Raw genomic sequence first — 27,858 nt, forward strand, 5'->3', positions numbered from 1 at the left:
GATGAGACCATCCATCCTCTTGACAGCTGACCAGCCAGTCTGGCCACCAAATAAATTAATAGACGGATTGGTCACGTGGGCAGGCCTCCTGGTGCCTTTACCCCCATGGGCAATATACCAGGAAGGCTGTTATGGGAAGATGGTGAAGATGGGAAACTGCATCCATGTTATGATGCCCACGTTTACAAACAAGCCCTCCCCACATGACAACCGCGTACACGGAGATGAAGTGGAAAACAGCAGGTAACTGCTGGAACAGGTTTTGTGTTCTTTCTCAGGAAGGTTTTCTTTTAAAAAAGAATAAGCCCATTGACGTCACAATGGTTTGCCTGTGATGTCATAAACACAAACAAGAATAAACAATAACTGCTGTGTGTCTTCACTTCATGTTGAGACAACGTGAGGTGAACATTGCAGACTTGTAGCTCTGCAGTTTCAAGTGCGAATCGCTTATTTCTTTTCTCTCCCTCATCAGTGTAATTAGAACTAACACTAATTGAAGCGGAGGGAAAGGAGCAATACCTTTGTGGTATCACTCTTGGTTGTGAGAAGAGTTTTGAGGTAATTTGAATTCAATATATACTGGACACTATTTGTAAAGAAATTGGATTTTAGTACGAATTTCAAAGACGGGAAAACTGGAAAAATGATGTGAATTTGGGGTAACCCGATTGAATTAATGCGTGTATGTTGTGGGTCGCAATGGTTCCAGTACTTGCCAAAACCAAAATTATACTGGCCACATTTTTGTGTCCACTCTTTGATGGAGCAAAATGTTTCTTCTGGTCTTTGCTGAAGGTGATATTAGCAGGAAAAATGTTCATCTCGGATGACCACAAGATCCCATTATCACAACAATTCGCAAAAAAAACAAGAATGGAATTCTCCCGTATAAATCATCTACTATTTATCCCTCAGTGAATGTTATTTCAATGGAAAAGCTAATCATTACCAATTGTTATTCATGAAAACGTGCTTTCTGCACATTAACCAGTGCCTTTCCTACATTACAGCAGCCAAAAAATAGTATTTAGATGGAAAAGGCCCCTTGGGAAATCATTCCAGATGTTCAAGGTGTTGGATTAGAGCAAAGCTTTGTTGAGTTTCATTTTGAACTGAAGTATCTGAAGGGTGATGTCCTGGCTGCTCAGTTGACAAGTTAAAATGTTAAATTGTTGAAGGAAGACCAAGTGAAGGCGCAAATGAATATTTGACATATGTAATGAGGCTGAAGTCAGCATATTTTTTGGTCTAGTAAGTAAGTGTGATCGTACTCTTTCTCTTTTCATGTTGAATTTGGCTTTTACTTTTATGGTGTTTTCATTTGTCTTTTAGGTTTGACGATACTTCACCTTTCTCATTCCTCAGACTCCAACCCACTTTGATTCTGAAAGGTATGAGTTATCATTAATTTTTCACAAAGCACAAGCTTCAATCCAGTTCCTTGTCTCCCTGTGTTCAGTCAGGCATCGACTCACTTATTCCAGACCTCACATGGAAATTTGCCTTTAGAGACAATGGGAACTGCAGATGCTGGAGAATCCAAGATAACAAAGTGTGGAGCTGGATGAACACAGCAGGGAACTGCAGCTGCTTGGCCTGCTGTGTTCATCCAGCCCCACACTTTGTTATCTTGGAAATATTCCTGCTCCTTTGTTCCATTTGCTCATACTCATCTGTGACATATTAAATTAGATTAGATTCCCTACGGTGTGGAAACAGGCCCTTCAGCCCAACAAGTCCAAACCGCCCCTTGAAGCATCCCACCCAGACCCACCTTCCTTTCACCCACACACCCCTCAACACTACGGGCAAATTAGCATGGCCAATCCACCTAGCCGACACATCTTTGGACTGTGGGAGCACCCAGGGGAAACCCATGCAGACACGGGGAGAATATGCAAACTCCACACAGTCAGCCTGAGCCTGGAATCGAGCCCGGGTTCCTGGCACTGTGAGGCTGCAGTGCTAATCACTGAGCCACCGTGCCTCCCATATCCGACGAGATTAAAACAGCAGCGGTCCATGACACCTGTGAAAAGTAGTAGTTGTCAGCCTTGCATCAATGACAGCAGCCTGACCCTGGAGTCAGACAGTTCTCAGTGTAATATCTTTGAGCACAATGAGGACTGATGTGGCAGCCCCCTTTTGCGACCTTGACAGACTGAGCAATAGGTGACCCGACATCTAACTGATGTCTCTACAGTTTCCCAGCTGTTTTCTCCCCACTCCCCACACCGGGTTCGGTCTCCCACTGGGCTGACTGTGTCCCACTCACTGGACTGCAGAGGTGTGGATTCTGAGAAGCTGACTGCCTCAGGTGTCCATCTGGCAGAGCCCATTACCCTGTATTAATGCCAGAGACTGCTCTTGGTGAACCGATCCTGCATGAAGGCAGCCTCCCTTGCTTTGACTCTGGGTTACTCCCTTTAGATTCTGAGACAGTGCTTCCAGGGTGTGTAGAGTGATTTTTATTCATATATTGATGTGAAAGCTTTGTTGATTTTTATTTTGAGTGGCCTAAAAAGTCTGAATCCTGACGTCCGTGTTGGCTCAGTTAGGATTTTAAAGTTGTGTTTTCTGAACAAGAGCAACATGATATCAGAAGAGCAAACAGATCATGGACACATGTGACTACACTGAAGTCAGCATTTTATCTTTTTTGGTCCAGTATTTAATTTTTTTATGGCAGTCTTTCTCTTTATATGTTGAATTTGGTTTTGTCTCTCATGATGTTTTCACTTATCTTATAGATTTGACTGTTGTTTCCGGTCAGTCAGCTTGCCGAAGCAGTCAGATTTCCGTCATACTACTCAGAATAAAAATGGTATGTACTATCCTTGCTTTTTCACACACAACAAATTCCAATCCCCTGATTACTTATTCTTCATATTCCTATACACCATCCAACACTCACTCACTCGCACATTCTTCCACGATGTGCAAGATGCTTTATATATTTGGTCACAGGTTTGTCCCGTTTCATTTTGAGGGAGCTGAAATGTTTGAAGGCTGATGCTCTCATCTGCTCACTTGGCCTTTTAAAGTTTCAATTGTTCTAAGGAAGAGCAAGGTGATATTGAAAGAGTAAATAAACATTTGTGTTGACCATGAGGGTTTGTCCTTATCGACTTCTCCCCGTGCCTGACATGCTGGTTAAACAATCACCAGCTGTCTCTCTCTCTCTCACTCATGTGAGCACAGCCCTATGATGTGGTGTGGTAATGGTGACTTTTTTTTCGAAGGTGGGTCACTTTGGAACAGACAAGCTGGGTTTTTTTGTGATAATCACTGACTGTTTATGTCAGGAAATATCTATTGCTGCACTTTTCAAATCCGAGCTACGTCCGATGGGTGTGAAATCTGGCGACAGACGTTTTTCCAAAAAATGTCGTCCATTGGAGGTTCTGAAGTTGAAGTCTGTTGGGTTCATTCAGAACTTCAAGACTGCCATTTATGTTATGCTAGTGTATTCACAGTAAATGGATAAATGGAGTTAAGAGAGAAATGCATCATGATGTGATACAATGGAGCAAGCTCAAGAGACCTTATTCCTATGAATTCAAAAAATATAGTTTAAGTTCTGAGATATTCAGCAAGCAAACTGTAAGACAAATGGAGTAACAAAAGTATGCTGTGTACTAGGATAGAGATCTGTTCAAACTTTTCTAATTGTTATTAATTAAGTAAGCGACATGTGCAAATTCTTCTTTTCAATTTAAGACTGAGATAGAATAGTCACCCAATTTACATTCATGATGAACATAGAGCAACGATATAATCATGAAGAGGAATTGTGTCCCTTGATGTCGTGTAGTGGGGGTGGTGAAAATAACTGTCATGTTTCTCATAAATTTTTGACAATCATCATGACTAGAACTAACTTATAGCCACAAACTGGAGTGTGTTAATAGGGGTTAAGAGTGGGCATTAGATGGTGTTTCAATCACTGGCCACTTTCCACTGCTCTGCCACATGCTGTGCCTGGCAACCTTCAGTGAACAAAGTCCAAATTTGAACCAGATTTGCAAACCAATTCCTGAATTCGAAACAAGAAAAGAACATGTCATCTGTCAGGCAAGCGAGTGTGTTGTGGCATTTTGACTACGAGAGGGAAATAAAACAATGTTCTTGTGGAACTCTACTAAATATTTGAAACCTGAATGTGCACACTTCAGTTGATTCTCTCCGCTGCATAATTAACTTCAACTCTTCCATCCTGCTTTTATTGACATATTAATATCTGCTTGAGAGATTTCCTCCATGCCTGTTGATTGCTTACTGACTGCATGTGTACAATATACTGAGAAAACGCACCAGTTTTGATTTATCGCCGCAAAAACTGTGCGTTGAGGGATCGTGATTTACTGCGCTCGATAGTATTTTTTTTTCCTTTTTGCTGGAATTGTGAAAACTTAGAACACTGGAGGGCACATCCTTCCGTAGATATCCTGCCCTTTCTTCTGTTACACCGTGCAATGAATGGGAAGGAAGGGAGCGGGAAGAATGATTATGAAGTAAATTTGAGTAGGGGAGCTGATAGCCTTTTACCACAACAGCAGAACAGATGGAAGGAATGAGTAGTAGGGTGAGAGAGAAAGAAACAGAGATTTCACCATTAAAAATGTTGAAGGCAATGTATTGGCAGCTGGTAGCCTTTATTTTAGTAATGTATTGCAAACATTCAATAGTTTTGCTCTTTTAATATTTAAAGATGGACATTACATAATTTCTCTCACTGAGATTGTCATCATCGTCATAAAACATCAATTTATTTTTAATGTTATTTGTCTTTCTGGATCAAAATATGATGACACATAAACAAATTGAGCTTCAAAATCTCCCCTTCCCCTACCGCATCCCAATACCAGCCCACCTCGTCCCCGCCTCCCTAACCTGTTCTTCCTCTCATCTATCCCCTCCTCCCACCCCAAGCAACACACCCATTTCCTTCTGTCTAACCTCATCCCACCCACTTGACCTATTCGACCTCCCCAGCCTGACCTATCCCCTCCCTACCTCCCTACCTACAATCACCTCTACTGGCTCCATTCCTGCCTCGAAATTTGTCTGTCTCCTCTCCACCTATATTCTCCTCTACCCATCTTCGGTCCGCCTCCCCCTCTCTCCCCATTTATTTCAGAACCCTCTCCCCCTCCCCCTTTTCTGATGGAGGGTCTAGGCCCGAAACGTCAGCTTTTGTGCTCCAAAGATGCTGCCTGGCCTGCTGTGTTCATCCAGCTCCACACTTTGTTATCTTTGTTTGGAGGTTATGCTTTTCTGCAGTCATGCTTTTTTATACTTGTGTGGGGTAAAGTTCTTAAAACGGCAACTTCATTTAATTGAAACACATTTTGTACAATTTTCTATTACTTGGAACAAGTCTTGGAAATACATTTCCTGTGAATACAGACGATTCATAATTCTGACAGAACCGGTCAGCTACTCTGGCAAAGTTGAGAGGTTCGCATTGGATTTCAAATTTCAAATCAGGCTCCTTCAAGAGTGCTCCAATTCCCTCCTTTGCTGACATGCTCCACCCTGACCCCTGCCCAATCCCAAAGGTATATTCATCTGCTGACATGAAGGAAACTGAATTTGATATAGGGGTGCTTGATGTGATTTGAACTATGAAGTTCTTTGTGAGAGTTCTTAATTTCTTTTGCACACTCCACAGTATCAAGTATGATAACCCTTCGGCAGCACATTGGAAGAGACCTTGCATGGCACGAGTTGTGGAACAAAAAAAAACAGAGGTTTCCTTTTTCTTCAGTTTCTCCCTCCTTCTATTTTCCGCCAAGTCAGCAAACATTTTACACCTCTCTGCTTTCCTTCCAGTTATGTAAGCTTGCTTTCAAGAGTAATTAGATTCCTCAAAACAATATTGTTCAGAAATGTGAAGTCAGTGATATTGTTAGCAGAGAATTCAAACAGGATTGAAGCCAGACTGTCATGTTTCCTGTTGCTGGCTGTGGCCTCGAGCTGTAGACAGAAGTTGCTGCACATAATTCCACATTTTCTCTGTTGTGGAAAATTTCTGGCCCGTCTGATGACTGGATTAAAGTAGAAATTGAGAAATAGTGGGTAGTCAGCTGAAGGGATTTAATATTAAATGTTTATTTACTTAAAATGATGGTTTAATATTCTTGAGATCGATACAAAATAACTCCAAGGCTCAAATTTCTGTTTTGTATGAATCTAGCTGGCCATGTTTCTGTGATGTTTTGACTTTAACTTTGTGTTTTTTTTAATGGTTCAAGCAATACATGAAGTGACCAGCTGCTTTATCATTGGATTGAACATATTGTATCTCCTCATCAATGGTATTCCCCTCCAACCCTTCAATGCTCATATCTTTGCACTTCTAATTCCAGCCACTTTGATCTTGCCTGCATGCTTGATCTTCTTTATCCTGTCATTGGTGTGTTCAGCTACCCAGTTCTGGGACACTGTTCCAAAACATCTCCTCTTTGTCCTCAAAACCAATCTTTCTGACCAAGCTGTTGGTGACCTGCCCTAGTTTTAGCTTCATGAATCTTGGAGCGATTTTTAAATGATTATGTAAATGTGAAGCATTTTGAAATATTTCTACCATGTCAGAGATCTATACAAATAAACATTGTTCCTGCATCACATTTACTTTTTAAATTTGTATTCTCTGTAGGCATCAGGAGATGAGCTTCCATCCCATCTCGCTGTCGATACCTCCAACGTTCAAATTCTTCACTCTGAGACCTCAAAAAGACTTGTCGAAAATTTTGTAATCGCTCTCATGAACAAGGAGCGTTTCTACATCCGCACATTCTTTTCGACATACAAAGCATATACCACTGCTGAAAGTGTGTTGTACATCCTCCTGGACAAGTGAGCATAAATCTTATGAGCATCTCCTTTGTTTAATGGTAATGATAGAAAAGTATGTTCTGTCGAGTAATTTTTGTTATTAATCCTTCTGGCAATGAATCGCTGAAACTAGCCATATGGAAACAACTCTCAGTAAACTGAGAATCTCCATCCAACCCTCAGTTAGGGAGACTATTTTTTGTTCATTGAAGACACAAACTTACCTGCACCCCAATCCCTTGGACATTAAGCTCTGCAGATTTGGGCTTTAACTTTCATCCAGTTTCATCAGAAAAGTCCACATTTTTTAAAGTATTCTGGAGGATTTTATCCTCCACACAGATGGTTTTATCTTCCACCTTCTGCCTAAAAGGTCCGGATTCAAATTCTATCTCCTATGTCATGTGTCATAATAAGTTTGAATAACTTGATTAAAAGTAATTAGACTTGAAGTCCTTCATAAAGAGAGACTGCAGTGGGACTGATGAGCTTGTTTGTTTACAACAAGGCAAAGCAGTCCTTCAGTTCTCCTGTTTTGTGCCCCCATCGCCTTCCAATATCCCTGATCCCAAATGGTGGCACAAATCATGTTTAAGCACCCGGCTAGTGATTTGGGACAGAAGTGAATAAAACATACTCACAAAACACAATGCTGAGACAGCTGCCAATGTATTTTTGATTATTTTTTCGCAATAATGAAGCGATCGAGAACCAGTACAATACAACGATTAAAAAGTGTGGTGAATGTATTAGGACAATGTCTGGACCTTGGTATTAAAGATAAACAGTGACGTTGACTTCCTTCAATGCTTTTTATGTAGTTTGGAGCTTCCTACAACTATGTTTGGAATGTTTAAGTTTCTGCATGTAGTGAATGGAAAAATGTTATTTTAATTGAAAGAAGCCTATCAATTGTCTGTAATAACAAAGTGTGGAGCTGGATGAACACAGCAGGCTAAGCAGCATCTTAGGAGCACACACGCTGACATGTCAGGCCTAGACCCAGCTTTTGTGCTCCGAACATGCTGCTTGGCCTGCTGTGTTCATCCAGCTCCACACTTTGTAATTTCGGATTCTCCAGCATCTGCAGTTCCCATTATCTCTGATCAATTGTCTGTAAGTCTGTGTTGGGCATAACAATCAAAGTTTGGAAGCTGAGTTCAGGGTGAGGAACCTTCATTGCAAAACTGAAATGTTGGTCAAATGAATGTCTGCTTCCAACTGAAATATGCAGGAATACCGCAATTCTGTAATAATGGGTGAAATGTTTTTCAAATGACATCAGTGATGGTTTCTCTTGTCACCTCAGTTTTCATACATTAGTTTTTTTGCATGTTGGGTGAGCATTGAACAGTTTATGTACTTCACAAATGGTGTTTTGGGGTAACTTATAAAAACTCAGTTCGGGGACAAAGCGATTCTCACCACTGCTGACCTTCAATTGATGTACCTCTGACATTAGAGGGATATCCCTGGGTAGGAAAAGTTTCCCAAATGTGCTATGGTTAAAAAATTGGAGAAAATCAGCAAATAACCAGAGATTATTAGATTTTTCTTCAAAGCAGTAAGCTAATGAGCAGGCTTTCATGAACCCAATAGGTTGCAGAAATCGATCCAGCTGGACCTTTCAAAAGGGAATTTGGGTTTCTCTTTTTGCCTGTTGCCAAAATATTCTCTTTCTTTGCCCAAGTAAATAAATGTTCCAGCAGAATAATTCCAACCAGAAGCTTCTGAGTTTTTAAAAAAAGATGACCCATACTTGCCGTAGAATTTGAAACATCACAGCTCACGCATGTGTCTCACGTTATCTCTCAGAGGTGAGATAGTGGACAACGATTCTTCGCAGGTTATTACTTTCTTATTTGCTTTTGTGTTAGGCCGGTGGTCATCTTAGATGATGGTATTCTTTTAAAGGTAAAGCGAAAATTTCGTAAAACCAAGGAATCTCAGCAAACTGTGGTTTGTTGAAATTTGAGGAGTTTGGTTCTCATTAAACTCTAAGGTAGCTGTGGTTAAGACAATCATCTGTTATATTTACTATCTCCTCCTTTCACAGTGTAACTGTTTATGACTTTGGCTGCTTAGATCTCTAACTTGTCCATTGTCTTTTGGTGAAAGTCTCCATCTGCAGGGAGATTCTTGGAGTTTTCAAAAAGTCAACAACAAAGTGGCTTCCATGCCATTCAAAAGTTCAAACCCATTTTACCAATTGGTCAGATTTTGTGTTTAAGATTAGTGTTTGAGCCAACCATTTTAATTCGGCTAAAAGATCATCATAATTCAACGGATGTTTATAGCATCCGTTCACCTTACAGGCACCCTACATTTCAAAATTTTCCTTTATCCATGGTGAAAGGGAGAAACAGTCTGACTAGTTGCTACAGTTATTTTGGTGTTCTGTAATTAGATCCAGGGAATTCATCCCTTTTTACGTGTGCTTTTATACGTGAGAATTAACTTGAGTTCAAAATGGTTAGGATCGTATAGTATGAGTATAATTTAAAAAATCTGTTCCTGCCCAAGTTTTCCAAGTGTTGACGACCAGTCCATGACTTCTGAAGGAATGAATTTATGACTGAGAGATTTGGTGATGTGACAAAGATGCGCTAAAAAATTAACCTTAGAGGACTTCGGAATACTGCAGAGAAATATAGGTTCAGCAAGTAGTCAACGATATGACAAATAGAGTTGTACATGGGTAAATTTGAAGTCCATTTTGGCAGAAAGAATAGCAGTTTTGTTTTTATTGAGGGAGATTGCATTGCTCTGAGATAGAGTGGAATCTGGGTATCCTCGTGCATGAATCACAAAATGATCATGTACAGACACATTAAGTAATTTGGAAAGCAATTAAATGTTTTCATTTTATCATGAGGGAATTTAAGCACAAAATTAGGGATCACTGGTTATCCAATATCTTGAATGATTTTCTTTGTATTAGTCAGTGTATTTCAAGGATGGAAGTAAATATATTAGACGCAGTTCAGAGCAGGTTTACCAGAATAACACCAAGACTAAGTGACTTGTCTTACAAGGAAAATTTGCACAGGCAAGGCTTGCATCAGTTGGTGTTTAGGGAAGGAAGGGGCAACGTGTTTGAAACAAAAAAAACCTGACGATTTGGACAGGGTAGACATGGAGACAATGTTTCCTCCTGTAGAAGAGACTAGAATGAAGGGCGAGTGTCTAAAGGGCAGTGGTTGTCAATTTAAAACAGTGATTTTTTAAAAAAACATTGAACCACATTGAATGCTTTACTCTTCTCTGTGGCAGGGGATGAGGCAGGTATGCTGTAAAGTGCCAAATTGGAGTTTCAATGCAAAGTATTAACAAACTTGGTGATCAAGGCTTCAAATGCCAAAATCCTGAACCTTCAGATGTTTTTCAGTGGCTGAATGCAAATTGTAGATTCAAGCTTGTTTAAAATCACTTAGTTTGTGCTGTCTGACCAATTGCAGATATGGAAGCTTTGGCACCTCAGAGGCAGAAGAGATTCCAGTAATCGATTCAGTGAGCACAAAGTAAGCTTTAGTCTAATGTGTGACTTAATTAAATTTCATCCAAAATACAACAATGTTAAAAAACCTGCTGGCACTTCCTGTAAGATCTGTGGAGGGCCTTCCTCCCACAGCAATGCAGCAAACACTAGACAGCAGCAGTCACATGAACAAAGTTGTTTGATTGTATCAAAAATCTACACAGATTTTGTTTGTTTAAAAAGAAAAGTTGTATCAACAGAAAAGATCCAAAAGTGTTCAGTGAAAAATTGCTCATCTATTCACTATTCAGATCTCCATTTGTCGCCAAACATTTAGATAGCTGAACTCTGAATTAAGGATACAACATGTTGAAGAATTGAGGTTCCTACCTCCTCCCCTCCCCTCAGTCTGCCTGTGCTGTCTTTCAAATCTCCTGTGAAGGTTTTGAAGAAAAACCTACCCCCAGTACATCTGGAGGGTGATCTATTTTATAAAAACTGTTGACCAAAGAATGAAATAGAGGCAGAGCTGCAATCTTTTCTTTGCTGTCATGAAGGTTGGTATTGCTGAGCTTACACAAAAGAGATTTGCAGGCCAATGTCCACTGTGGGAGTTGTGGAACTCTCATATTTGCAAGACAGACAGGCACAAGTGGCTTTCAGCTGGTGACTTACTTCATGCCCAGTGAGTCATGAAACCAGCTACTTTGCCCACCGCTGACATCACAGTATAATGGTGCAGAAGAGAATTCAGCTTTCCTCATGAACTCCCCTTCACTTTACCAAGAATGTCATGTCTCAGGCCAAGGCCAGTTGACTTGGGAAATGCAGCCCTGTATGTCGAGACACTATCTGAAGTATTTCATCGGACAGTTGGTTGCCTTTCTATATTTGGGCCTGGAGCTCTTTGTTTAAGATATTATTCGACTTTGCAACAAATATAAAATGATGAAGAAATGGATCTGATACATCCGTCTCTCTCTCTCTCTCCTTCCCTCTCTCTCTCTCTCTCTCTCTCTCTTTCTTTACTGCCACACCCCAGTCTCATGGTCCTATCCTGCAAACTGCAGTCAAGGGCTTTGTGGAGACAAATCACCATATTCTGTAGTTGCGTCTAGACCTGTTGTTACAAAATTAGCTGTCAATGGCTCAAATTACGGACTCAATGTCTTTCAGGTGTATGACGATAATTTTATTGTGGATGTAGATGTTCGCTTAAATTTACTTGATAGCGCTTTTATGACCATTTGCAGAATACCTGACAGTGCAAACAACAAGGTAGATGGGAAACCATGCACTCTAAAATCTATCATGAAGGAATAAGTTTGAATACAACAAGCGGTTAAGGTTTTGCTTTATTCAGAGTACAAGGAATACAAAGGAAACTGCCGATGTGCGAACAATTACTGGCTGCAAGTGTTTTTTTAAAATGACATTCTTCACAACTAATTTCAGCAGCAGAAACAGTGATAACATTCCGAGCTGTGAGGAGCTTGCAAATCCAGTGCCTGCAGAGACAGTTACAGAGATCAGAAAGTAAGTATTGATCCAATGTGTGAGGAAATAATGCTTTAATCAGAATACAACTATGTGAAGGGCAGCTGCTGGAGGGCCACCATTTTCAGGAACATTATTTTGAGACTTTCTCCTGAAACTGAGCAGCATCTGTGGAGAGAAAGCAGAGTGGGCGCTTTGAGTTGAGGTTCCCCTGTTCAGAACTTTGCATCTCTGAAGAAGTGTCGCTTGGCTCAACTTGAACTCTGTTTTCTGTCTGCAGATGCTGCAAAACCTGTAGAGTTTCTCCAGAAACATCTGCTTTTCTTTCAGATTGTCTGCGTCCGTAGTTTGTTTTTTTTATATTAAAGAAACAGTTGGCTGTTGTTCTAATATTTGCTCTGTTCTTAGTGTTGTAAAAAGAAATTTTAGATGGAAGCTTGTGGTTCATGCTGCAGGCCTTCTGCTGGATCTGAAACCTGGAGGCCTTGGCCGATTCCAGCGGTAACCAATACAGAGATTGCTGCCGGCGTTACTCACCAGTTGACGGTTTGGCTCAGTTTTGACAGCTGCTGGTCCAGAGAAAGGGATGGCAGATCAGCATCTTTCTCAGCCCAACGGTTAATGCTGATTGTCACTGAGGTTGTGTAGGTGGGCGCCATCAGGGAAATGAGGGAGGCAGTCCTTAGAAGTCAAGGAGAGTCCAGGTGTCAAAGAGAACTGGCCCATGTCACATAGCTTTGCAATGTATAGGTGGCAAACCCCCTCCCTGCCATTTTCCTAATCCTCCCGCCTCCCATTTAATTGCCAGTGAATGATTGGGCATGCATTACACACGATCTTTAATGGAATGTTTCTTTTCCAAACATTGGACTGTGCACTGCCGGTAAATATATTGAAAAATTTGACTCTCTAACTCTATTTCCAATGTTATTACATGCCCCACCTCCCCCCGTTGCCCAAAAAAGAAGACCGTGGTGTTTTGAAAACGTGTGAAAGTTGAAATTCCTTCTTTCTTGCAGCTTCCCCAGCTTCTCTTCCAGACTCAACTCCTGTCACTTGCAAACCACCTTTTAATGCTTGGAGGTGAAAAACAAATCTCGATCTATTGTAGTTACATACATCAGAAATGTTGCCTGTTTAACAAACCCAGTTGATAAGCACTTGAAAACTTGGGAGAGCTTGTCATCTGATGAGTGGTTGAGGGTTTTGGTTCTGTTCAGGATGCAGTTTAGAAGGATGGGAGGGAATGTCATTGAAACTTTCAGAATACTGAGAGACCTGGAAGGATTGCACATGGAATGGAGAAGATGTTTCCACTAGTAGGAGAGATTAGGACATGCCGGCGCAGTCGCACAGTGAAGAGACCAACCTTTAGAACTAAGGTAAGAAAGAATTTCTTCAGTCAGGGAGTTGCTCATCTGTGGAAAACATTGCAGAAAGCCATCGAGGCCAAGTCATTCGGTCTATTTAAGATATATAGAGAGAAGGGTTCTTGATTAATAAGAGGATCAAGGGTACCAGAAGAAGGCTGGCAATTGGGCTTGAGAAACATCACAGTCAGAATTGAATGGCAACGCAGACTCAGCAGGTCGAATGAGCTAATTCTGCCCCTATATCTCATAGTCTTATGGATCCACACTAAATACTTCAATGTTCGTTTTGTGAGTAAGCCATTTCTAGGTGCAAGTGCTTGTTTACAATGTCTTTAATTTTTGCCTTATATATTCAGGAAGGCAAATGCAATGTTGGCATTTATTTTGAATGTAAAAACAGGGCTGTATCTCTGAGGCTTTGTAAGGCTCTGGTCAGGTCGTACTTGGAGAGCTGCGTGCAGATTTGTGTCCTATATCTCAGGAAGGATGTACTGTCCCTGGAATGGGTTCAGAGGAGATTCACGACAGTTATCCCAGGAATGGAAAGCGAAACATATAGGGAACGTTTGAGGAATCCAGAACTATATTCATTGGAGTTTAGAAGGATGAGGGGTGATCTAATTGAAACTTTCAGAATACTGAATGGCCTGGACAGAGTGGATGTTGGGAAGATGCTTCCATTGATCGGAGAGACGAGGACCCGAGGGGACGGTCTTAGAATAAAGAGGAGACCTTTTCAATTGAAGATTTGGAGAAACATCTTCAGCCAGAGAGTGTTGAATCTATGAAATTCACTGCCACAGAAGGCTGTGGAGGCCAGGACATTTAAAACTGAGACAGATAGGTTCCTGTTTATCAAGGGGATCAAGGGCTATGGGGAGAAAGCAGGAGAATGATGTTGAGGAACTTATCACCCATGACTGAATGGCAGAACAGATTCAATGGGCTGAATGGCCTAATTTCTGCTCCTATGTCTGATGGTCTTATGGTCTTAATGAATTGCAGGTCCAAAACCTTTGACATCCCAAACTCTGAGAAAGATGAAGAACCAAGTTCACCAAAAGCGACTGCAGAAATCTCAAAGTAAGTTTCATCCTTCTGTGCTTCATTCATAATACATAATATGAAAAGAAATTGCTGTGAATATAGTAGCTCCTGAAAGATTATGTCACCATTCGAGATGATAAAAATCACATTAAAGAAACAGCTTTACTCCCTCTGCGGCCATTGCCAGTAATTAAATCAATGACACATTTCAGCCTTTGATCTATAGAAAACATTCAAAAATGTTCAGTGAAAATTTGATTGGCCCTCAACATCCAGACCTTGGTGGTCTAACTTGCAACAATGCTAAACTGCGAAACCTCCCACCTCCCCTCAAATGCACCAGCCTACGTAACTGGAGTGACCTACATATTTTCTCTGAAAATTTGGAAAGCAAACCATCTAGTGTAGTCATTCGTCTGGACTTTGACCAATTGGGGACTTGAAATACAGAGCATTTTGGGATTCAGTATTTATTTTCAATGTTTATAAGTCAGTTGTAGATGCAGATCCTTTCCTTAATTTGTGCTTCATGAGCACTTGCAGCTGCAGATATTTTGGCCGTACAGATTGTCGGGTGGGTGGGAATCAAAGTTTGCCAGGCATCTGTGTAACCATGAGGAAGCAAGGTTGATCGGAAATAATTTTGATGTGTTTTAATTCTGCTTCATTTGGAATGCAGCAGTGTGAAAAAGGAATGATGGAGAATCATTGATTTCAAATTTTTTGTTGCAATGTAAGGAATGCCACTCCAGACTATAGCAATCACATTAAAGTGGCTGCTGGACTGCCTCCCTGGAAAATTTATAACAGAGACATTTGCCTTAAATGATAGCATCACCATTGAAGCATCCAAAACACTTAGATGGGAAATTGTTTTCAGATCAATATTGAGGTTATATTTCTGGACAATGTGGCTCTGGTAAAAAATATGAAAGAAATGGGTTAATCTCCTCTACCCCACCTCAGCACTTCTCTTTGTTCCTCTTTCCTGCTTCAGCTGCACCCTCCCTACAAACTTCCTCCAAGTTCATTGAAGTGTCCTCCAAACTTCCGTGACATTTGAATAAATATTCCTACAATTAAGAAGTGACCTGCTCCCCGTGTCCGAGCCTTGGTATTTCTCCCATACAATATTGCCATTGAATAGTTTGCGTTTTTAATTATCTAATCTGGCCATCTGCCATGTGCATCCATGAAGTCAGGCACTTTCCCAAGTCAGAGACCTGGAATTAATCCTGAGCTTATTTTGTCCAAATCTTTAACTAACCTCAGAACTATTAAAGGAGCAGGAAAGAAAAATGAATAAAATTAATTTTTCAGCAAAACAGCCACTGGTGACTCATCTGACATTAAGCTTCAGTGAATTTGAGCAATGACAAATTCCTACATCAGGGCTCCGAATCAAACTTTGAGTTACAAGCTGTGCTTGTGAGGGTTGAATTGTCAATAGTCTGTAAAGAGCTTGAGTTTCTTTGTCAGAGATGAGGAAGTTAAACTTAAATCGTCTCTTTTGGGATATTTATTGTCTGTCCCAGTGCAGAGGTTCTTTATTTGACATCTTTACATCTCATCTACCCACTGGCTCCCCCTCACAGCCAAAAATCCCAATGTTGATAAGAGTGCCAGAAATTAAAATTGTGATCACATGAACAATTAAAATGATTTATTTGGTGTTTTGTGACCAGTTGCAGCTGTGAAAATGTTGACATGTCACACTGTGTCGTGGGTGGAATCCTAAGTTTGTCAGAAACTGAAGGAGTAATTGACAAGTAAATTTGATGTGACGTCAGATTAAACCTGTTTTACAGTATTTGGGATCTAATACTGTGAAAGGAAACTGTTGGGATTTGCTGTAAGATTATGTCAGGGTTGCTTCAGGAAGATACCCCAATTGGCAGTGCAGTGAGCACCAGTCCAGACAATAGCAATCACATGAAGCAACTGCTTGACTGCTTCTGCAATGTTTGGCTTATTTTGGGAGGTGACATAATGTTGAATTAGCATAAGGCTTTCAAAGCTTTTCAGTGGTAGATTGAATTTTGCTTGTCTTTCAGTATTTAGTTCTTGCATAGCCCAGAAACAACTTTCAACAAGGGTGAAATACTGAAGAAATGGCTTTCTCTCCTTTTTGCCCTGCTCTGTCTCTTCCAAGCCCCACCCCAGCACTGCCTCAATATGAAGACCTGTGGGCATCCTGTGGAAGTCAAAACAATCCATCTCTCAAGACTGTGATTTTTTTGTGTTGAATTGGGTTGGATTTAATTCTGGACGAGTTTGCCTGTTCTAAATGACTTAATTTGTCCTCTTTGATCAATTGCAGTTTTGGAAATGTTGACAGTGCAAATGGTGAGGAAAATGGAAGTTGTGGTTCTTCAGGATCCAGCGAAATAATTGCTAAGTAAGTTTAACTGCATGCATGACAAAGTGAATCATTATTCAGAATATGACCAAGCGGTAGGAAATAGCTGGGGAGCTAGCAGTTTGTGCAATGTTGTACAGCCATCAAATGGTAATAGCCCAGAGACAATGATTTGATAATGTTTGTACCAGCTCTCAAAGAGGGACTTGCCGATGTTCAGTCCTAAATCCCTTTACTGTGTAACACTGCGAAACATGTCCTTTCGAAAATTGTAGCTCACTTTTGAAGACCCCATTTGAAGCTGCATCCACCACACTATTAGGTCGAGCTTTTCAGTTCCTAAATAGGCTATTTAATAAAAAATCCTTGTCACCATGGGTTCTTCTTGCTGATCATCTTAAATCAGTGTCCTTTTCTTCTTAAGCCTTCTGTCACAAGGAACCGATTGTTCTTATCCATTCTAACCAAATCCCTCATGATTTTGGACACTTTTAAAACCACTTTTTAGTCTTCTCCAAGAGCAGCCCAAGCTCCTTCAGCCTCTCCACAGGGCTGTCTAGTTTGTCATCTCTGGTAATATTTTTTGTGAATGTTTTGTGCACCCTCTCAAATCCCTTCCTGAGGTGTGGTTGGTAAATACCAGAGTTGAGGGCAAATCAGGAGTATTTTTAAACAAACATTTGTCAGAACTTATTTGTTTTTCATACAATGCTCCAATTTTTAAAGTTCAGAATCCTGATGATATCTTCAACCTGCACTACCACTTCTATAATTATTGTGCACACACATACACACACACTATCGATCAAATATCAGACATGGATCATTTCAGGAAGCACCATGTCATAAGATATTTATTTTGGCTCCAGAAGAGAGGAAGGAACAATCCAGAATAATTTTGATTTGGAGGAGGTCCAACTTCAAAAGGAGCAAGAAGGTGTTTGCTGCAAGTAAATTTGAACACAAGTTCAGGCATTTACTGACATGAAACAGCAGTCTGTCTTACAGCAGGAGGTTGTCTAGTGACAGTCTCAGAATGTTCCCACAAGCAGGAAAGTGTGGCAAATGGTACAAATGATGAGGATTATTGATGACCCCAGTGTGTACCGAGTTAAATATAGGTACTTCAGAAGGGAAGTGTAGAAGGAAAGGAGACTGGCAAACATTTTCAGGTGCCTTGCAGCATTCAGTAATCTCTTGCTAAATGTGGATTTGCATGTGTAAGAGATTTAAAGTTCCCACAAAAAATGTGCCATATTAATGCAGTCAGAATGATTTCACGGGCAATACACAACTGTTCTAATTTTCAAAATGAAAAGAAAAGAGATGTGGAAATCCCAGTGTGTGACATTCATTCTGCTTCCCCGACATTTACATTAGATTTTATTTTCTCGAAGATGAACTTCTAACTATTTTGAGCCCCCCCCATTTCCTGCAGGAATCCTTGACAACATCCTGTGATGAACTTGTTTGTTTACGACAAGGCAAAGCAGTCCTTCGGTTCTCCTGTTTTGTGCCCCTATCCCCTTCCAATATCCCTGATCCCAAATGGTGGCACAAATCATGATTAAGCACCCCGCTAGTGGTTTGGGACAGAAGTGAATAAAACAGACTCACAAACCATCATGCAGAAGCCGGTGGCCACGTATTTCTGATTAATTTTTCGCAATAATGAAGTGATTTTGATCCAGTACAACACAAAGTTTAAAAAATGCAGTGAATGAGTTCGGATAACGACTAGACTTTGGTATTAAAGATAAACAGTGATGTTGACTTCCTTCCATACTTTTTATGTAGTTTGGAGCTTCCTGAAACAATGTTTGGGATGTATAAGTTACTGCATGCAGTGAATGGAAAATTGTTATTGTCATTGAAAAAAGTCTGTCAATTTCTGTAAGTCTGTGTTGGGCATAACAATCAAAGTTTGGAAGCTGAATGCAGTATGAGGAGCCTTTTTGCAAAACTGAAATGTTGGTCAAATGAATGTCTGTTTACAACTGAAATATGCAGGAGTACCGCAATTCTGTAATAGTGGGTGAAATGTTTTTCAAATGGCATTAGTGATGTCACCTCTTGTCACCTCAGTTTTTTTTTAATACATTATTTTTCTAAATGTTGGTGAGTATTTAACAGTTTATGCAATTCACAAATTTTTTTGGGGGTAACTGATCAAAACTTAGTTCGGGGACAAAGCGATTCTCACCACTGCTGACCTTCTATTGATGTGCCTCTGACATTACAGGGACACTCCAGGGATGAAAAGTTTCACAAATGCGCTATGCTTATAAAATTTGAGAAGATCAGCAAATAACCAGCGGTGATTAGATTTTTCTTCAAAGCAGTAAGCTAATGAGCTGGCTTTCATGAACCCAGTGGATTGCAGAAATCGATCCAGCTGGACCTTTCAAAAGGGAATTTGGGTTTCTCTTTTTGCCTGTGGCCAAAATATTCTCTTTCTTTGCCCAAGTAAATAAATGTTCCAGCAGAATAATTCCACCAATAAGCTTTTGAGTTTTAAAGAAAAAGATTACCCATACTTGCCCTCGAATTTTAAACATGACAGCTCACTCATGTGTCTCACATTATCTCTCAGAGGTTCAATAGTGCATAAAGATTCTTTGCAGGTTATTACTTTCTTATTTGCTTTTGTGCTGTGCCTGTAGTCATCTTTGATGATGGTATTCTTTTAAAGGTCAAGTGAAAAATTTGTAAAACCAAGGAATCTCAGCAAAATGTGGTTTGTTGAAATTTGAGGAGGTTGGTTCTCATTAAACTGTGAGATAGCTCTGGTTAAGACAATCATCTGTTATATTTACTAACTCCTCCTTTCACAGTGTAGCTGTTTATTACTTTGGCTGCTTAGATCTCTAACTTGTCCATTGTCTTTTGGTGAAAGTCTCCATCTGCAGGGAGATTCTTGGAGTTTTTAAAAAGTTGAGAACAAAATGGCTTCCATGCCATTCGAAAGTTCAAATCCATTTTACCAATTGGACAGATGTTGTGTTTAAGATTAGTGTTTGAGTCAACCATTTTAATTCGGCTAAAAGATCATCATAATTCAATGGATGCTAATAGTATCCATTCACCTTACACACATCCCACATTTCAGGATTTTCCTATATCCGTAGTGAAAGGGAGAAACAGGCTGACTCAATGCTACAGTTATTTTGGTTTTCTGTAATTCGATCCAAGGAATTCATCCCTTTTTGCATGAGTGTTCTCATTTACTGAGGTGTTTATTTGAGACAGCGAATTAACTGGAGCTCAAAATTGTTTTGATCGCATAATTTCAATATAATTTTAATAATCTGTTTCTGCCCAAGTTTTCCAAGTATTGACGAACAGTCGATGACTTACGAAGGAATGAATTTATGACTGACAGATTTGCTGAAGAGACAAAGATGCATTAAAAAAATAACCTCAGAGAAGGTTGGAATACTGCAGAGAAAGAGAGGTTGAGCAAGTAGTCAAAGATCTGACAAAAGACAATAGTACATGGGTAAATTTGAAGTCCATTTTGGTAGGAAGAATAGCAGTTTTTATTATTGAAGGAGATTGCATAGCTCTGATTTAGAGTGGATTCTGGGTATCCTCATGCATGAATCACAAATTGCTTATGTACAGATACATTAAGTAATCAGGAAAGCAAATAAATGTTTTCATGTTATCATGAAGGAATTTAAGCACTAAAGTAGGGATCACTGGTGAGCCCATATCGTGAATGATATTCTTTGTATTGGTCAGTCTTTTTTAAGGACGGACGTAAATATATGAGAGGCAGTTCAGAGCAGGTTTATCAGAATAATAAAGAGACTAAGTGACTTGCCTCACAAGGAAAATTTGCATAGGCAAGTCTTGCATCAGTCGATGTTTAGGGAGGAAGGTACAATGTGATTGAAAGAAAAAAACCTGAGCTTTTGTACAGGGTAGATATGGAGACAATGTTTCCTTTTACAGAAGAGCCTAGAATGAAGGGTGAGTGTCTAAAATTCAGTGGTTGTCAATTTAAAACAGTGATTTTTAAAAAATCTCAAAATGTGGATATTCTTTTAAGTTTTCTTCCTGTAATGATGGTAAAAGCAGAGCACTGGAATATTGTAAATGCAAAGATAAACAGATACTTGTTGAGAGAGAAGGGGTGAAAGGTCATTAGGAGAGGCAGGAATGTAGATTTGAAATTACGATCAGATGAGACAAAACCACATTGAATGTTTTACTCTTCTCTGTGGCAGGGGATGAGGCAGGTATGCTGTAAAATGCCAAATTGGAGTTTCAATGCAAAGTTTTAACAAACTTGGTAATCAAGGCTTCAAATGCCGAAACCCTGAACGTTCAGATGTTTTTCAGCGGCTGAATGCAAATTGCAGATTCAAGCTTGTTTAAAATCACTTAGTTTGTGCTGTCTGACCAATTGCAGATATGGAAGCTTTGACACCTCAGAGGCAGAAGAGATTCCAGTAATCGATTCAGTGAGCACAAAGTAAGCTTTAGTCTAATGTGTGACTTAATTAAGTTTCATCCAAAATACAACAATGTTAAAAAACCTGCTGGCACTTCCTGTAAGATCTGTGGAGGGCCTTCCTCCCACAGCAATGCAGCAAACACTAGACAGCAGCAGTCACATGAACAAAGTTGTTTGATTGTATCAAAAATCTACACAGATTTTGTTTGTTTAAAAAGAAAAGTTGTATCAACAGAAAAGATCCAGAAGTGTTCAGTGAAAAATTGCTTATCCATTCACTATTCAGATCTCCATTTGTCGCCAAACATTTAGATAGCTGAACTCTAAATTAAGGATACAACACGTCGAAGAATTGAGGTTCCGACCTCCTCCCCTCCCCTCAGTCTGCCTGTGCTGTCTTTCAAATCTCCTGTGAAGGTTTTGAAGAAAAACCTACTGCTGTCCATGAACACACTAAACCTGGAGGGTGATCTTTTTCATAAAAACAGTTGACAAAAGGATGAAATAGAGGCAGAGCTGCAATCTTTTCTTTGCTGTCATTACAGTTGGCATTGCCGAGCTTATACAAAAGAGATTTGCAGGCCAATGTCCACTGCAGGAGCTGAGGAACTCTAATATTTACCAGAGAGACAGACAGACACAAGTGACTGTCAGCTGGTGACGTGATTCATGCCCAGTGAGTCATTAAACCAGCTACTTTGCCCACCGCTGACAATACAGTATAATGGTGCAAAAGAGAGTTCAGTTTTCCTCCTGAATTCCCCTCCACTTTGCCAAGAATGTCATGTCTCAGGCCAAGGCCAGTTGACTTGGGACATTCAGCCCTGTATGTAGAGACGCTGTCTGAAGTTCTTCACTGGAAAGTTGGTTGCCTTTCTATATTTGGGCCTGGAGCTCTTTGTTTGAGATATTTGTAGACTTTGCAACAAATATAAAATGTTGAAGAAATGGATTTGTTGCATCCTTCTCTCTCTCTCTCTCTTTACTTCCACACTCCAGTCTCACGGTCTTATCCTGCAAACTATCGTTGAGGGTTTTGGGGAGACCAATCACCATATTCTGTAGTTGCGTCTTGACCCGTTGTTAGAAAATTAGCTGTCAATGGCACGAAATGCCGACTCAATGTCTTTCAGGTGTATGAAGATAATTTTCTTGTTGATGTGGATGTTTGCTCAAATTTACTTGATAACACTTTTAGGACCATTTGCAGATCACCTGACAGTGCAAACTACAAGGTAGATGGGAGACCGTGCACTCTAAAATCTGTCATGAAAGAGTAAATTTGAATACAATAAGTGGTTAAGGTTTTGCTTTATTCAGAGTACAAGGAATACAAAGGAAACTGCCGATGAGCTAAGAATTACTGGGTACAAGGATTTATTTAAAATGACATTCTTCACAACTAATTTCAGCAGCGGGAACAATGCTAACATTCCGAGCTGTGAGGAGCTTGAAAATCCAATTCCTCCAGAGACAGTTGCTGAGATCAGAAAGTAAGTAATGATCCAATGTGTGAGGAAATGATGCTTTAATCAGAATACAACTATGTGAAGGGCAACTGCTGGAGGTCTGGCATTTTCAGGAACATTACGTAGAGGCTATCTCCCGAAACTGAGCAGCATCTGTGGAGAGAAAGCAGAGTGGGCGCTTTGAGTTGAGGTTCCCCTGTTCAGAACTTTGCATCTCTGAAGAAGTGTCGCTTGGCTCAACTTGAACTCTGTTTTCTGTCTGCAGATGCTGCAAAACCTGTAGAGTTTCTCCAGCAACGTCTGCCTTTCTTTCAGATTGTCTGCGTCCGTAGTTTGTTCTTTTACATTAAAGAAACAGTTGGCTGTTGTTCTAATATTTGCTCTGTTCCTAGTGTTGTAAAAAGAAATTTTAGATGGAAGCTTGTGGTTCATGCTGCAGGCCTTCTGCTGGATCTGAAACCTGGAGGCCTTGGCCGATTCCAGCGGTAACCAATACAGAGATTGCTGCCGGCGTTACTCACCAGTTGACGGTTTGGCTCAGTTTTGACAGCTGCTGGTCCAGAGAAAGGGATGGCAGATCAGCATCTTTCTCAGCCCAACTGTTAATGCTGATTGTCACTGAGGTTGTGTAGGTGGGCGCCATCAGGGAAATGAGGGAGGCAGTCCTTAGAAGTCAAGGAGAGTCCAGGTGTCAAAGAGAACTGGCCCATGTCAATATAGCTTTGCAATGTGTTGGTGGCAAACCCCCTCCCTGCCATTATCCTAATCCTCTCACCTCCAATTTAATTGCCAGTGAATAATTGGGCATGCATTACACACGATCTTTAATGGAATGTTTCTTTTCCAAACATTGGACTATGCAATGCAGGTAAACGTATTGAAAAACTTGACTGTCTAACTCTCTGCTTTCCAGTGTTATTACATGCCCCACCTCCCCCCATTGCCCAAAAATAAACAGACCGTGGTGTTCTGAAAACTTGTGTGAAAGGTGAAATTCCTTCTTCCTTGCAGCTTCCCCCCAGCTACTCTTCCAGACTCAGTCACAATCACTTGTATACCACCAGTTAAAACTTGGAGGGGGAAAACAAATCACGATCTATTGTAGTTATACACATCAGAAATGTTGCCTGTTTAACAAATCCAGTTGATAAGTACTTGAAAACTTGAGAGGGCTTCTCATTTGAAGAGTGGTTGAGGGTTTTGGTTCTGTACAGGATGGAGTTTAGAAGGATGGGTTGGAATTTCGTTGAAACTTACAGCATACTGAGAGGCCTGGAAGGATTGCACGTGGAACGGAGAAGATGCTTCCACGAGTCGGAGAGATTAGGACATGCGGGCACAGTCGTGGAGTGAAGAGACCAACCATTAGAACTCAGGTCAGAAAGAATTTCTTCAGTCAAGGAGTGGCTAATCTGAGGAAAACATTGCAGAAAGCCATGGAGGCCAAGTCATTAGGTCTATTTAAGATAGAGAGAGAGAAGCGTTCTTGATTAATAAGAGGATCAAGGTTTCGAGAAGAAGGCTGGAAATTGGGCTTGAGAAAGATCTCAGCCAGAATCAAATGGCAAAACAGACTCAGTAGGCCGAATGAGCTATTCCTGCCCCCAAAACTTATGGCCTTATGGATTCCACATGAAATTTTTCAATGTTCGTTTTGTAAGGAAGCCATTTCTGGATGCAAGTGCTTGTTTACAATGTCTTTAATTTTTGCCTTATATAGTCAGGAAGGCAAATGTAATGTTGGCATTTATTTTGAAAGGACTTGAATGTAACAGCAGGGCTGTACCTCTGAGGCTTTATGAGGCTCTGGTCAGGCCATACTTGGAGTACTGTGTACAGACTTGGGCCCCGTATCTCAGGAAGTATGCACTGTACCTGGAACGGGTTCAGAGGAGGTTCATGAGAAAGGTCCAGGGAATGGAAAGCTTAAAATTTGAGGAACGTTTGAGGACTGTGAGACTACACTCATTGGAGATTAGATGGATGAGGGGTATCTAATTGAAACTTTCAGAATACTGAATGGCCTGGACAGAGTGGGTGTTGGGAAGATGCTCTCATTGGTAGGAGAGACTAGGACCCAAGGGCCCACATTTAGAATAAAGAGGAGATCTTTTCAAATGGAGATTTGGAGAAACTTTTTCAGCCAGAGAGTGTTGAATCTGTGAAAGTCACTGCCACAGAAGGCTGTGGGGGCCAGGTCATTGAGTACATTTAAAACTGAGACAGATTATCGAGGGGATTAAGGGTTATGGGGAGAAAGCAGGAGAATGGTGTTGAGGAACTTATCACACATGACTGAATGGCAGAACTGACTCAATGGGCCGAATGGCCTAATTTCTGCTCCAATGTCTGATGGTCTTATGGTCTTAATGAATTGCAGGTCCAAAACCTTTGACAGCCCCAACTCTGATAAAGTTGAAGAACCAAGTTCACCGAAAGCGACTGCAGAAATTTCAAAGTAAGTTTCATCCTTCTGTGCTTCATTCGTAATACATACCATGAAAAGAAATTGCTGTGAATATAGTAGCTCTTGAAAGATTATGTCGCCATTCGAGACGATAAAAATCACATTAAAGAAACAGCTTTATTCCCTCCGAGGCCATTGCCAGTAATTAAATCAATGACACATTTCAGCCTTTGATCTATAGAAAACATTCAAAAATGTTCAGTGAAAATTTGATTGGCCCTCAACATCCAGACCTTGGTGGTCTAACTTGCAACAATGCTAAACTGCGAAACCTCCCACCTCCCGTCAAATGCACCAGCCTATGTAACTGGAGTGACCTACATATTTTCTCTGAAAATTTGGAAAGCAAACCATCCAGTGTAGTCATTCATCTGGACTTTAACCGAATGAGGACTTGAAATACTGAGCATTTTGGGCTTCAAAATTTATTTTCAGTGTTTATAAATCAGTTGTAGATGCAAATCCTTTTCTTAATTTGTGCTTCATGAGCACTTGCAGCTGCAGATATTTTGGCCGTATAGATTGTCGGGTGGGTGGGAATCAAAGTTTGCCAGGCATCTGTGTAACCATGAGGAAGCAAGGTTGATCGGAAATAATTTTGATGTGTTTTAATTCTGCTTCATTTGGAATGCAGCAGTGTGAAAAGAGAATGATGGGGAACCATTGATTTCTTCAAAATTTTTAGTGCAATGTGATGAGTGCCACTCCAGACGATAGCAGTCACAATAAAGTGTCTGCTGGGCTGCCTCCCTCGAAAATTTATAACAGAGACAGTTGTCTGAAATAATAGCATCACCATTGAAGCATCCAAAACACTTAGATGGGAAATTGTTTTCAGATCAATATTGAGGTTATATTTCTGGACAATGTGGCTCTGGTAAAATTGCTAAAGAAATGAGTTAATCTCCTCTACCCCACCTCAGCACTTCTCTGTGTTCCTCCTTCCTGCTTCAGCTGCACCCTCCCCACAAACTTCCTCCAAGTTCATTGAAGTGTCCTCCAAATGTCCGTAACATTTGAAGAAATATGTCGTCGATTAAGAATGTGACCTGCTCCCCGTGTCCGAGCCTTGGTATTTCTCCCATACAATATTGCCATTGAATAGTTTGCATTTTTAATTATCTAATCTGGCCATTTGCCATGTGTATTCATGGAGTCAGGCACTTTCCCAAGTCAGAGACCTGGAATTAATCCTGAGCTTATTCTGTCCAGATCTTTAACTAAACTCAGAACTGTTAAAGGAGCAGGATAGAAAAATGATTTTTTTTTCAGCAAAACAGCCACTGGTGACTAATCTGACCTTAAGCTTCAGTGAATTTGAGCAATGACAAATTCCTACATCAGTGCTCCGAATCAAACTTTGAGTTACAAGCTGTGCTTGTGAGAGTTGAATTGTCAATAGTCTGTAAAGAGCTTGTGTTTCTTTTTCAGAGATGAGGAAGTTAAACTTAAATCCTCTCTTTTGGGATGTTTATTGTCTGTCCCAGTGCAGAGGTTCTTTATTTGACATCTTTACACCTCATCTACTGACTCATTCCCCCTCTCAGCCAAAAATCCCAATGTTGATAAGAGTGCCAGAAATTAACATTATGATAATATGCACAAGTAAAATGATTTATTTGGTGTTTTGTGACCATTTGCAGCTGTGAAAATGTTGACATGTCACACTGTGTGGTGGGTAGAAACCTAAGTTTGTCAGAAACTGAAGGAGTAATTGACAAGTAAATTTGATGTGACGTCAGATTAATCCTGTTGTATGGTATTTGGGATCTAATACTGTGAAAGGAAACTGTTGGGATTTGCTGTAAGATTATGTCAGGGTTGCCTCAGGAAGATACCCCAATTGGCAGTGCAGTGAGCACCAATCCAGACAATAGCAATCACATGAAGCAACTGCTTGACTGCTTCTGCAATGTTTGGCTTACTTTGAGAGATGGGATAATGTTGAATTAGCATAAAGCTTTCAAAGCTTTTCAATGGTTGATTGAATTTTCCTTGTCTTTCAGTATCAAGTTCTTGCACAGCGCAGGAACGGCTTTCAACAAGGGTGAAATACTGAAGAAATGGTTTTCTCTCCTTATTGCCCTGCTCTGTCTCTTCCAACCCCCACCCCAGCACTGCCTCAGTATGAAGACCTGTGGGCATCCTGTGGAAGTCAAAAAAACCCTCTCTCAAGACTGTGATTTTTTTGTGTTGAATTGAGTTGGATTTAATTCTGGATGAGTTTGCCGATTCTAAATGACTTAATTTGTCCTCTTTGATCAATTGCAGTTCTGGAAATGTTGACAGTGCAAATGGTGAGGAAAATGGAAGTTGTGGTTCTTCAGGATCCAGCGAAATAATTGCTAAGTAAGTTTAACTGCATGCATGACAAAGTGAGTCATTATTCAGAATATGACAAAGCGGTAGGAAATAGCTGGGGAGCTAGCAGTTTGTGCAATGTTGTACAGCCATCAAATGGTAATAGCCCAGAGACAATGATTTGATAATGTTTGTACCAGCTCTCAAAGAGGGACTTGCCTACGTTCACTCCTAAGTCCTTTTACTGTGTAATACTGCGAAACCTCTCCTTTCGAAAATTGTAGCTCACTTTTGAAGACCTCAATTGAAGCTTCATCCACCACACTATTAGGCAGAGCTTTCCAGTTTCTAATGATGCTATTTTTAAAAAAAATCCTTGTCACCATTGGTTCTTTTTGCTGATCATCTTAAATCAGTGTCCTTTTCTTCTTAAGCCTTCTGTCACAAGGAACCGATTGTTCTTATCCATTCCAACCAAATCCCTTATGATTTTGAACACTTTTAAAATCACTTCTTAGTCTTCTCCAAGAGCAGCCCAAGCTCCTTCAGCCTCTCCACAGGG

The 27,858-nt window shown here is 40.4% G+C and overlaps 1 protein-coding gene across 1 annotated transcript in view; it reads left to right on the forward strand.

Moving 5' to 3' along the window:
* Positions 1 to 27,858, forward strand: part of LOC132208748 (ral guanine nucleotide dissociation stimulator-like 1) — a 51,247-nt gene continuing 23,389 nt past the window's right edge. Inside the window, exons 1-8 of the mRNA XM_059644122.1 lie at positions 1 to 243; positions 1,336 to 1,394; positions 2,754 to 2,827; positions 6,665 to 6,864; positions 21,015 to 21,077; positions 22,472 to 22,552; positions 24,909 to 24,986; positions 27,267 to 27,344. Coding sequence (XP_059500105.1) covers positions 2 to 243; positions 1,336 to 1,394; positions 2,754 to 2,827; positions 6,665 to 6,864; positions 21,015 to 21,077; positions 22,472 to 22,552; positions 24,909 to 24,986; positions 27,267 to 27,344 — 875 coding nt within the window. The 5' untranslated portion in view covers position 1. The remainder of the gene's footprint in view (positions 244 to 1,335; positions 1,395 to 2,753; positions 2,828 to 6,664; positions 6,865 to 21,014; positions 21,078 to 22,471; positions 22,553 to 24,908; positions 24,987 to 27,266; positions 27,345 to 27,858) is intronic.

This window comes from Stegostoma tigrinum, unplaced genomic scaffold (genome assembly GCF_030684315.1).
Source record: "Stegostoma tigrinum isolate sSteTig4 unplaced genomic scaffold, sSteTig4.hap1 scaffold_53, whole genome shotgun sequence".
Classification (NCBI taxonomy): Eukaryota; Metazoa; Chordata; class Chondrichthyes; order Orectolobiformes; family Stegostomatidae; genus Stegostoma; species Stegostoma tigrinum.